Here is a 13,462-nt window from a genome sequence, read left to right as displayed (position 1 = left end):
AAAATAATTGTTTAAAGCAAAAAGTATTCTATTTTAGTTTTTCTAACATTTGTGTATTTAAAAGACAGAAAAATAGCATAAAGGAAGAAAGAAGGGAAATGAAACTATACAGTTTTAATGTCATTGTGTTGTATGTGAAATAGGATAAGATCATTATACAAGGAAGTACAGCTGGGTGATAAACCAGGCACGAAGATAAAAAGAAGTAAAGTACAAACAAATTCTCAATATCAAATAATATAGAAAAGGAAAAAAGGAAACAAAAAACAGATGTAACAAACAACAAAAACGTAAAGGTGATAACCTTAGTTGCACATACATTAAAATATAAATGATAGAAACAACTTAAAAGGTAAAGATTGTTGGCTAGGCACAGTGGCTCACACCTAAAATCCCAGCACTTTGGGAGGCCAGTGTCGGCAGATCACCTGAGGTCAGGAGTTTGAGACCAGCATGGCCACCATGGTGAAACCTCATCTCTACAAAAATTAGCCAGGTGTGGTGGTGCGCACCTGTAATCTCAGCTACTAGGGAGGCAGAGGCAGGAAAATCGCTTAATCCTGGGAGGCTGAGGTTTCTGAGAGCCAAGATTGTGCTATTGTACTCCAGCCTGGGCGACAAAGCAAGACTTGGTCTCAAAAAAAAAAAAAAAAAAAAAACAGAAAGAAAAAGGTAGAGATTGTCAGACTGCACAAAAAGATGAGGGAGACATATATTTGTTGTGTACAACAAGTTTATAAAGACACAGAGATTAAAAGAATGACAACATAATGCCACGGAAGCATGGCATTTAAAGAAGTTTAAAATGGTTGTATTGTCACGAAGGACAAGAAATAATACCAAATTTAAAGAGAGACACCACATAATATGAAACGGATAAATTCTTCAAGAAAATGTACCAAGTTTCATTGTTTACACACCTACCAACAGAGCTTCAGAATGCTTAAAGCAAATAATAGAATTGAAAGGAAAAAGAGAAAAAAAATCCACAAGTGTATGTGAAGACATCAATATTTAATTTATAGAACAGAACATTAAGCAAATAGAAAATCTGAAAAACACTATCAATAAACTTAATCTAATTGACATTTATAGAACTTGCCACCCAACAACAGCAGAATACACATTATTTTTAAATGCATATAGGATATTCACCAAGTTTGACCTCTTGGGCCATAAAACATCTTAGGAAATGTAAAAGTGTCAAATTTATGCAAGGTAGGATTTGGACCTTAACAGAATTAAACTGGGAATTAAGAATCTAAAGATATCTGGAAAAAAATCTAAGTATTTGGAAATTACACAACATTCTTCTGAATAATCCATGAGTTAAAGAGAAATTCACAAGGGAAATTAGACTATATATATTTAAAATTAATTAATGATTTTAGTTGACAAAAATTGTGTATATTTACCATATACAGAATCATATTTTGAAATATGTGTACATTGTGGAATGGATACATCAAGGTAGTTAACATATGCATACCTCACATACTTACCTTTTTTTATTGTGAATACACTTAAATTTTTCTACACTCTTAGTGACTTTCAAAAATATAATGTAGTGTTATCTATAGTCACCTCATTATATAATAGATCTCTTGAATTTATTTCTCCTAAATTAAATTTTAAATCCTTTGTCCAACATCACCCTGACTATTACTCACCCACCATTTAGCCCCTGGTAATGACTATTCTACTCAGTGCTTTTATGCATTCAGCATTTCTAGATTCCATATCTGGTAGTTGTTTTTCTGTCCTTGGCTTATTTCACTTAATATACTATTCTGCAGGTTAAATCATGTTGTCCCAAATGTTAGTATTTCTTTCTAAGATTGAATAGTATTCTATTCTGTATCTGTCCACCACATTTTCTGTATATATTTATTCATCGATGGACACTCATGTTGATTCCATATCTTGGCTATCGTGAATAATGCTGTGGTGAACATGGGAATGCAGTTATCTCTTTGAGTTCCTCATTTCAATTCTGGATATTCCTATGGATACCCAGAAGTCAGATTGCTGGATCATATGGTAGTTATATTATTAGATTTTTGAAGAACCTCTATAATGTTTTTATAGTGATGGTACCTATTTACATTCTTTTCTCCATATTTTCATCAATATTTGTTATCTGTTGGTTTTGTTTTTATAGTAGCCATTTTAACGGGGGTAAGATAATATCTCATTGTTGTTTTTAGTTTGCATTTCTCTGATTGGTGATATTGAGCAATTTTTCATGTACCTGTTGGCCATTAGTATATCTTCTTTTAAGAAATGTCTATTCAGATCCTTTGTCCATTTTTTAATTGGATTATTTGTTTTGTTGCTATTGAGTTGTTCTACAGGTGGTCTCTTCACTCTGTTGATCGTTTCATTTGCTGTGCAGAGGCTTTTTAGTTTGATGTCACAACATTCGTCTTTATTTGCTTTTTTTGTTTGTGCTTTTGGGGTCATACTAAAAGAAAATCATTGTCCAGAACAATGTCAGGGAGTTGTCTCTACCTCTTCTAGTAATTTTACAGTTTTAGATCTTATATTTAAGTCTTTAATACATTTTGGGTTTATTTTTATGTATGATATGAGAGAAAATATTTTGAGTTAAAAAAATAAAGATACAGCTTTATCAAAATTTGTGAAATATTGCTGAAGTACTTATTGCATTGAATGATCATATTAGAACAGTCTCAAATCTCTCAAATCAGTAATACAAGCTTCTACCATAAGAATCTAGGAAGAAAAGAACAAATTAAAGTTAAAGAAAGGAAATAATAAAGATAAGAAAAGAAACCCATGAAATTAAGTATAGAAAAATATGGAGAAAACCCGTGTAACAAAAGCTGGTTCATTACAAGAAAAATTGAAAAAAATTGACAAATTTATTGCCAGACTAAACAAAAAAAGAAATGATATAAGAAATAAATGAAGAGACATCACTATAATCTGTATAGTTATTAAAAGGGTAGTAAGGGAATCATGAATAACTTTATGCCAATAAATTTGACAACTTGGATGAAATGGATGGCTTTCTGTGAAGAAACAAACTGCCAAAAGTCACTTAAGAGGAAATTGAGGTCTAAAGTATACTATAAAGATATTGAATACGAAGTTTTAAGCCCTCCAGCAAGGAAAATTCTGGTTCACATGGCTTCAGCAGATAATTCTACCAAACATTTAAGGAAGAAATACCAAGTCTGCACAACAGTGAACCTCAATCCGTATATTTTGCCCTATTAAAAACTTACCTCAAAGTAGATCATAGTCTCAAATGTAAAAATTTAAACAATGCAATGTGTAGAATAAAATATAGGAGAAAAATCTGTGTTATATTCAGTTATGCAAAGATATATTAGCAAAAGCATGGTCTATAAAGAAATACATGATTGAGTGGGCTTTATGGGCCACTCTATTGGCCACTCATTCAGAACTTTTTGTAGAAATCAACAAAGCATTTCTAAAATATATATGGAAATTTAGGGATCCTGTATCCAAAACAATCTTGAAAAGGAAAAAAACATTGGAAGGCCCTCACTACCTGAATTGCAAGCTTAAGATAAAGCTATACTTATAAACATAATGTGGTGTTATATTTATTAAGGAGAGGCATATAACTCAAACATGCATTTATTGTATGACCCAACAATGCTGCTTCTGGATATTTACCCATAAGAAATGGGAACATGTACCCACTGAAACACTTGTACATAATGTTCATTGCATTTTTATTTGTAATAGCTGCAAACTGGAAAAAAAAAACAATGTCAATCTGTGGGTGAACAGATGAACAATTATGCTAGATCCGTTTAATGAAATACTAATAAGTAATAAAAGAAGACAGAACTCAAAAGCAGTATGTATGAATGAATCTCAAAAACCTTATAATGAGAAAAACAAGCCAGCCAGAAAAGGGTACATATAACATATTGTGTGATTTCATTTACCTTAAATTCTATGGCAGACAAGGCAAACAAGGGTGACAGAAAGTAGCTCTGTGCCTGAGATTAAGATTGTGGTTTGCATAGATTGCAATACAACTTTTTGGGTTGATGAAAATATCTCATGGCTTCATTGTGATTTTCATTGTATGAGTATTTATATTTGTCAAAACATGTAGATTTATCCACTTATATCCAATTCATGTCATGTAATACTTCAATAAAGTTAATTTTTAAAATAGTGCATGAGGTATGCATTGTTTTTAAAGCAGAGAAAATGTTATTTTGATTTTCTCTTTGTTTTCTTGTGCTTTACTAGTATTATTGGAGATATTTCCAAGAAAAAGTGAACTACGTCTTTTTTTCTTTTAATTAACACAGTAGAAGCAATGACATCATTTCAGCTGTTGTGTGTGTGTATGTTTTTAAGGAAGTTAACTTCACTAAGTGACATGCAGAAATAGTTTTAAGCCTGGTCATCAGCACTGACTCCTAAGAGCAAGGAGATGTTCTCATATTTATTTTTAGTTCGTATAAAATGATTCACATAAATTTAGCTCCTAATTTTATGACTAAGAAAAAGAAAGAGACTTGTATTGTTTTTATCTCCAGAATATAATAGATTCTAGACATTTCTTCCCAAAAGCAGTTTCTTAAAGTCCACCTATATTGACATAAGTGTCAGATCCCTCATCAGTTCCAGGATGCAGAAAGATAATTTTCTCTTTCCCTGAGTTTGCATCTTTTCCCACTACATTACAAATGTCAGTTTATGGCAGAAATAGCAATCTTCAATAATTATGTGAAAAAGTCATTACAATAAAAAGGCCCTTTTTACATACCAAATTAGCTTAGGTTGTTTGCTTTAATGAAAACCCTCCATGCTGCTGCAGATGGACCTTTCTTACACTGCTCATGAGATTGTGGATTGACAGATTGCATGAAAACCAAATGGAATGTAGTAGGGGCAGCAGGAGAAGGGAGAGTTGGGTTGCCTCCCCGATCTCCTGATCAAAGGGCCTAGATAAAGCTACTGCTCACATACAGAGTATGTTTAGATTTATTGAGTCATCTCTTATTTTTGAATATGCCAAAACAGAGAGACCCAGGTTTTTGCAAACAAATTGCCATTATTATGTGTAATAGAATTTGGAATAAAGCGACTGCCATTTTTATGTTATTGGGTTGCCCTAAATCATGTGAAAGTGCACACCTCTTCCCACCTTGACCACTTTACTGCCAGAACTTCTTTTAATCTTATCTTATTCTCTTCTTTTCTTGCTCTCTAGTTAGAAAACCACTTGACCACTGCCCCCATGATCTATGTAATTTCTTTGTTTCTGATTTGGAGTCTTCCCAATATCAACCCTACCATTTTTTAAAAAACAAATTAATGATCTAGATACTTTGAACTTTTCTAATTAGCTTCTATTTGTGTCCTGAAATATTTAGAACAAAATATTTGGAAGGATTTTGACGTTTAAACTCTCATGCTATTTGTATTTGCAGTTCCCTGAATGTGGTTTCTATGGAATGTATGATAAGATCCTGCTTTTTCGCCATGACCCTACCTCTGAAAACATCCTTCAGCTGGTGAAAACGGCCAGTGATATACAGGAAGGCGATCTTATTGAAGTGGTCTTGTCAGGTAGTATACTTTTATACGTTTGCTTTATCCATAGAGCAGAAGTTGTATTTGAAGAATTCTTGGGCATATGATTTTTAAAAAAACATAAAAAGCATACATCAAACTCAGCTCCAAGAGGAGATGTTGGAGCTCTGTCCACATGAGAAAGGGAAACAAAAAGCTTCCCTTAGATTGGCTGTGTCTACACCCAGTACTGTTCCAATCATGTCTCCTGACTTGTTGTTTCCTACTGCCCTCTTCTCAGCCCCTAGCAACATACACATGGTGTCATTCAGCACCTTGAATCATTTGGACAGCGGCAAAAGCAAACAAGAAACTCACCAACAGTGAAGCTAAATTAGCTGTCAGGGCTACGGATGTACAGAATGTGTTGAAGCCAAGAAATAACACCAGGGCTAAGAAGTCATTGTCTTATTAAAGTTAAAAGTCCAATAGCTATGAGGTAAGCCAAGGCCAAGGAGGAAGCCACAGCCCAGGAGTTAGAGCAGGTTAGCTCATGCCATGTGACGCTAGTTAACTCAGTTCCTCAGAAGTGGCTGTATTTGCCTTTGCTCGCATTTGTATTTCTTGTTTAGGATTTGGAAGTTAGTAATAGGACTGTGCCTATCCAAACAGATTAAAAAAAAAAAGGATATATTTTTACGTTTTTAAAAAAGCACCAGAGAGCTTAACAGTTAGAGTGGAGATCCTTACAATGATGCTCAATGGAATGATAATGATGTCCAAAATTTTACTGTTTATTTTTGTTAAAAAGAGAGTAATTATTGAAAACGTAGATTACGTTGCTCTTTTCTTCTCTCCTGCTGTCTTTGTTTACTATCCCTTTGACTACAGGAAGTCTGGTAGCATTACAGATTCTCAACTTCATTTCTTCAAGTTCCTCCACTCGATTAGAGCCCCATACTTGGGTACACTAATTATAATTCAATTTGTCTTTGTTTCACTCACTTTGCTTTGATTCAATCTAGTTCTCTTTTTGTCTTAATTGTTTGCCTACAGTTGTTCGAGGTCCTGGGATTGCCACAATTTTATTGTGTAGATGGATCCTATAAACAAAACTTTTATGCCAGACAAAAGTAATTATTTTTCTATTGTCTATAGGATTGCTAGTTGTTAAACAAACTATAAAAGCAAAAGCTTTGATTTTTTTTTTAAGAAGTAACTTGCTTTGGCTGGGTTTTCCTTTTTCCTTTCCTTTGGCTCTTTTGACATTTGCTTACTGCACCTCACCTCCTGAAACCAAGGACTAGACGTGTTGTTTTCTAAGTTTCCTGTTTCTGAACACTAAATTAATTATTCAGGGAAATCATGCCATAATTCATATTAAACTCATAGCCAGGCTGCTTGGTAAATAATGTAATATGTTTTATGAGTCCTATTGCCCTGTGGCAACATTCAGAAATACATGAGGATTTTTAATATTGCATTTCTAAATATGATGTATTATTCTTTCCGTTTTACTTTTGTTATCAAGCACTTTAGAGTAGTAGCAGACAAATTGAATGCAACCTGTGTGTGGGTGTATTTATGTAGGAGAGGACTGCTTATTTGCATGTTATCCCAGCATTAATGAGCCAGACCTGCGCTTCCCTCATGTTGACCTGATGTAGCCCTCTAGAATTCCCTTGCTGCATGAGAACAGTGTTCTGCTTTTCCTCTCCCATCTTTGCAAATTGAGAACTTCATTATGTGTATGTCCCATCTCCCCTGCCATCTACCCTTTATGTTCCATCTCTCCTGTTTCCCTGGCTAACAGTTGTTGAGAGGGCATTTAAGAGCACCCTGTTTTTTTTTTTTTTTCCTGCTCTCCCAGTACCAGACTCCAGAAAGGCTCCCTTAATCTTACCAGCTATTTTGCTGGTATTTAAAAGGAGCTATTCTGTAACAGTTTAATTCTCATTTTGTATGACATAGTGCCACTTTTCCAATGTCATTGACCCTTTAAATTGTTCAATTATGTTTATCAATTGTACACACACACACACATTTAATTATGTTTAGATCTCCTGAGCTTACCTATAATCATCAGCAGCAGTATTCTTCCAGCTTCTCTCCCACTCTATTGCTTAGCGTTGTGATTTGCTCAATAAATGTTTATGTTTAAAATAGTTCTTTTAAAACCATCCTACTACTCTCTATTACAACCCTGTTTCTTACCCATATTTTTAACCTCTTTTCCCTTAGTCTTTTTAGGCCCTGATGTTCCTTTCTTTTTCCCTGTCTGTCTTCCTTGTAACTTGACTCTCCTGAAGGTGATGCTCCATTTCCAAAAGGCTTTGCTTATTTTCCTCCACTCTTAGCTGACGAGTTGAGTAATATGGCCCTATTCTGATTTTTCATTGAAATTTTTGGTTATATCCTGATCCAGCCACCCTCTAGTCCAAGATGTCTATTTTAATTATTTATGTCACCTTCTTTGCAGTGAAGTGATTTATTTTCTTTAAAGACTCATTTCCATGTATGTATGGCAATAATCAGTGTTAGATTCTTAATCTTACTTTCCATTTTATACGCCCATTGATCCTTGGTTTTGTTAACATGCATGTTTATGATTCCTCAGATTCCTTATTATTAATTTTTGTTATCAGTCACCCATAGTGCCATTCCTGACTTCACCAATAAGACAAGTCTCCAGCTTCAAAATCTCCACTTGGTAGCACTCCTCTCCTCGTACTCTAGCTTGTCCATCTACCAAGCACACATTCCTGTTCCCTGTCCTTTTTACTGTATTTTAGTCACTAAATGCCTACCATTGTTGACTATGTTTTTCCCTTTCTTTTTTCTCCACATAGCATGTGGCTCATTATATCCATGTCATACATCACTTTGATGCATTTTCACTGACCTTATATACACGGGCAGGGCCTGCAATACCTGTTACTAATCTGAATTACTTTACCACCCATTTTTGCCATTTATTTCCTGAGCCACATAGGACACACAGTTCCCAGCCTACCTGAGTAAATGCAGATCCAACTTTCACCTGGCCTAACCATTGTTCAACAGTCTTTCCCCCTCCTCATCCTTTTGTTATCCATAGATATGAGGTTCTCAATAAACATGTATGAGTTCATTTATTGACTACTGGCTATGAGAATAATGTTACCACATATACAATATTTTGTAAAAATACTGATTTTTTTGTAAAAATATTATTTCTAGATATACTCTCAAAAGTAAACTGAACTTCAAGTCTTCTTGCCGTGCATTCTTTTGGCCCACATAAGAGAAATTAGGATATATCAAGTGAGCAGGATTGTCCCATGTTATAATTTGAGGCAAGGCAAATGATAGCAACTAGGACACCTCAGGCTATAGGTGCAGGGGAGCTCGGATTACATATTCACTCCTGACCCAGTTCTGGAGGAGGACAGGATGGGTGCTGATTGCCCTGGGACAGATGCTATTTCCTAGAGGTATAGTTAAGCATCAGTTTCACCAAAACTGCAGTGGGTAAAGGAATAAACAAGCTGTGGAAATTTTCCTTCTGAAGACTGTAATTTTACTGTTAAATTTTATTCAAACTTTCTTTTTCCTTATCACAAATTAAATTTTACTCTGTAATTTGACATAAAGCTAACCTGGTTCTTTTTATGTTTAACTAACATTCTACCAGCAGGAACATTTTCTGACATAGGACTACAGCAAAAATGAGAGGAAAAAAATAGGAAAAACATTTCAAGGTTAAATACTTTTATTTATTCAGACAACATCAAGAATTTTTTTTCTTTGCCTATATCATTTTCTGCTCAGACTTTTCATTGTCTTTAAACTGCTTTGGGAGTGAAAACTAACCAAGCTGCTTCTGGCTAATTTGCTGATTTTTTTCCTCCCTCCATTTCTTTTTGTAAAACATGACTAGTGTGAGCTAGTACATTTAAACACAGTAAGCCAGGAAAAGATTGCTCATGAGTAGATAGATTAGGTTATTGAGGAAAAAAATGACAACTGCATGAAAGTTTCTTACCCCACCTATCCGCACTACTGGCAAATTCTCTGTTAAACAAAGGACTAGAATTCTTACTATTGTTACGAAGTAGGAAAACACTGAAAATGCACATTTCTTTTACCAAAGCCAAAGTCAAGTTCAAGTGTATGGTACTGAACTGTAAAATAAAGGTCATGGAATGTATTTGAAGCCTTCTTCATGATGGAGCTTTATCAAATCCTGATAATTTAGCCTTAACAGATCAAATTAATAACAGGACTACATTTACATGACTCAAAATCTTTTTGTTTGGTTGGTTTTGGCTTGATCTCTAATAATTATTAGTGTGTATATGTGTGTGTTTATGTACATATGGGTGTGTATCTTATAGGTAGTTAAATAGTGACTAAAAAAGTACTACAAGAATTTCTCATATTAAGTCACAGTTTTAAAAGTTTGAGAGATAAATGTTGAATCCTTCTTTCATTCAGGGTTAAAAAAATTGATGTTTTTCTTGGGCTTCTTTCATTATAGTTTTAGGAGTAGATTATCTTGTATTATAACTTTTAAAAAAGCCCTTTGTACATGTAGTTAGTTATTTGGCCCTAGTATCAGGAGAAGGGAGCTTCATTAGAGAGCTCATACCATAGTCCGGGCAGAAGAGGTGTGGGCCTCTTCTCGGGTCATGACAGAAGAGCTGAAAATGAGGCAGAGAAGTCAAGAAATATTTTAGAAGTAAAATGAAACAAATATAATAACCATTTTGATTTAGTTGATTAAGGAGGAATGAAAAAATGAACAGAACTCTCAGGAGAGGTACAGCTATGTGAGAATGTGATGACATTTATTTTACCCCACCCCAAGTCTTGCCTTCCATATATTGTTCAATGTGTTTGCCAAATGGTTCAGGTATACCTGAGGGGCCGAATAACTAATTTCTCAGGAAGGTAGTGTTGTTTTTCTTTGTGATTTTGTACAAGTTGCAAAACCTTTGGGCTTCAGGAATTTTTTTTTCTTTGTTCTTTAATCAAACAAAAAGCTTCTACTAGATGAAAGTATTATACAGTGCTAACATTATATGCATTCTATTTTTTTTTTCCATTCTGGAAGTATTAGGCATGATGATAGGATATAATTTCCAGTGCCAGAACATCTGAGTTTATCCTTTGTCTATTCTTCACTACTTATATCATTGCCAAGACATGTAATCATTCTGCACCCATTTGTCCTCATCTATAAAATGGGGATAACCCTAGCACCTATATTGTAAGCTGTTTACATAAATTAAAATATTGCTTGTAAAGCTCATCAGACAGTTTCTGTACATAGTAACTTCACAATAAATGCAAGCTATTAAGATTGCTTCTTATCCTCACATTCTAAGCAGCCTTTAAATGTGATGTGTGTGCTTACTAAACATACCACAAAAGGGAATCCTGATCTGTTAACTTTGGGAAATGTTAGGTAAACAACTTTAAAGCAATTATTTACTGCAAGAGTCTTCAAAACTTTGGTGCATGCTAACTCTCCAAGGTCATGCCCAAGTTCACCTTCTCACAGAATACTTTTTCCCTCCTCTGAGCATTTGTTGAGTCCTAGTTCAGTGGACTACTCTGGAGATACTCCTCTGGGTCATGTCCATGGAACAAATTGTCTGAGAGGATGATCCAGTCTCTCTACACAGAGGGGAAGATTTGAGCCATAGACAAGTAAGAGTTAGGAAGTATGAAATCTTTGCTTACATAATATCACAGGTTTTTGAAGCAGTTTATATAAGTAATTTTGTTTTCTTCACAGTGACTCTGGGAAGTAGAGAAGTCAGATATTTGAAAAGCTATAGAATATAAATTGTAACTTGCCTACGTCCTGCAGATAGTGGGGAGCTTGAATCTGTGTTCAGTCACTATTCATACCATTTCAATACTATTTAGTCCTTTGAACTTGAACAAGTAAAGAGAAATAGCTGAGGACTTGTTCAAAGAATTCCTTCTACAATAAGACAGCTTATATTTCAGAGGACCATTGATGGTATTAGTAACAGCAAAAATAGCAATGAGCTTCAGGAACCATTGAGATGATTTTTATCATAGACCATTGACATCCTCTTTCTCATAAAAATATAAATATTTAATTCATATACTCAAACTTTAGTGAAGTTAAGAAAACCCTGAATGTTCTTCTCTATAGTTACAATACAAAATATAAGACAATATAACAGTGACACTACTTCACCAGGATCCCATAATAATTCCAAAATTCTCATCAAAATGGAAATAGTGTCTTAGGGTTACTATATTCAAGAGATTCTTATGAGTAGATTTTTCTCTTACTAAGATTCATTGCATAAACCATAAACCAGAAAAAGATATGTGGTAATAACATTTAATTAAGCTTCTTTTTTCTTTTATGGAAAGTGCAAATTACTGATTTTGTATAGCATTGTAACAGCTACATTCATTTCTCTTAGATATAATACATTGGTTAGCAATGTGGCAATGTTTTATCATCTCTGAAATATAGGCAGAAGATAAAAACCCCAATAATATTTTTTCAAAAGTATATTACACAGATATAATTTTTGTTTGCTTGCTTTTAAGAAAGGTGTATTAATTATGGGCAACACCTTCTCAGCCCTACTACTACTTGAGCAATTAAGGTTTTATAAGACCTGGACTTTAATGCTCAATTTATATTTCTTTGTGTTTCTACTTGGACATCTAAATGTCACAGGCTGAATGGAACCAAGTTTATCTAACTTCGGTTGCAATTATCTTTGCAGGCGGTTTTGGAACAGTGGAAAATTTAAATGTGAAAAGACAAGTCATTTCTCTTTTCTCCCAAGTATGGCTTATGTTAAATGTGTCTTCAGCATTTCCTTTTTATGATTGTTAATATTCTCTTCCCATTCTTTTCTTTCAAGTAAACCCATGTATTAGTTCATTTTCATACTGTTATGAAGGTACTACATGAGACTGGGTAATTTATAAAGGAAAGATGATTAATTGACTCACAATTCCACATGGTTTGAGAGGGCTCAGGAAACCTGCAATCATGGTGGAAGGTGAAGGGGAAGCAAGGACCTTCTGCACATGACAGTAGGAGGGGTGCTTGTGAGAGCTAAGGAAAAACTACCATCTGTAAAACCATCAGATGTCATGAGAATTCACTCACTATCACAAGAACAGCATGACGGAAACCACCTCCATAATTTAACCACTTCCCTCCCTTGACAGGAGAAAATTCCAATTCAAGATACAATTTGGGCGGGTACACAAAGCCTAACCATATCAACCCAATTTTAATTTCTTTATACCACACTAAATCATTTTCTCAGAGAAGAGAATGCAGACAGCAAGCAGGTTAGAATGTTTCCATAGACTCCCACTTTTCCCTGCTTGTGACTTCAATAGGGATATTGTGCTTGGAGCACTCTTCCTCACTTTGATAGTTTTCTTGGTGATTTATCTCCTTATAATTGGATTCTCCAGGGAGAAGATGGAGAAGCAATGCACTATTGTGTCATTGCTTCTCATCTGTTTTTTTCTCAAGCACTCCTAAGTATCAAGGCAGAGGGAAGAAATTCTTTCCAGGTTAATTGGGGAATAAGAAAAACCCTGAAGTGAAAAGTCTTTTGAAGCCGCTTATTTCATATGAAAATTTTATACACACTTTGCATTCTGCTGCATTATATTTTTCATACTGTATATTTTTATCATATATATATATATATATACACATTATTGTACTTTAGGTTCTGGGGTACATGTGCAGATCATGCAGGATTGTAGCATAGATACACACATGGTAATGTGGTTTGCTGCCTCCATCCCCCCGTCACCTATATCTGGAATTTCTCCACGTTATCCCTCCCCTGCCTCCCTACCCCCTCTATCACTCCCCTGTTTTCCCCCCAACAGACCCCAGTGTGTGATGTTCCCCTCCCTG

The 13,462-nt window shown here is 34.6% G+C and overlaps 1 protein-coding gene across 1 annotated transcript in view; it reads left to right on the top strand.

The window, feature by feature from the left end:
• PRKD1 (protein kinase D1) overlaps window positions 1-13,462 on the top strand; it is a 346,791-nt gene that overhangs the window by 190,807 nt on the left and 142,522 nt on the right. Inside the window, exon 2 of the mRNA XM_037741730.1 lies at window positions 5,451-5,589. Coding sequence (XP_037597658.1) covers window positions 5,451-5,589 — 139 coding nt within the window. The remainder of the gene's footprint in view (window positions 1-5,450; window positions 5,590-13,462) is intronic.

The sequence above is a fragment of the Cebus imitator genome, unplaced genomic scaffold (genome assembly GCF_001604975.1).
Source record: "Cebus imitator isolate Cc_AM_T3 unplaced genomic scaffold, Cebus_imitator-1.0 Scaffold104, whole genome shotgun sequence".
Classification (NCBI taxonomy): Eukaryota; Metazoa; Chordata; class Mammalia; order Primates; family Cebidae; genus Cebus; species Cebus imitator.
Note: the sequence above shows the minus strand (reverse complement) of the source record. Positions and strands in the feature narration are given on the sequence as shown.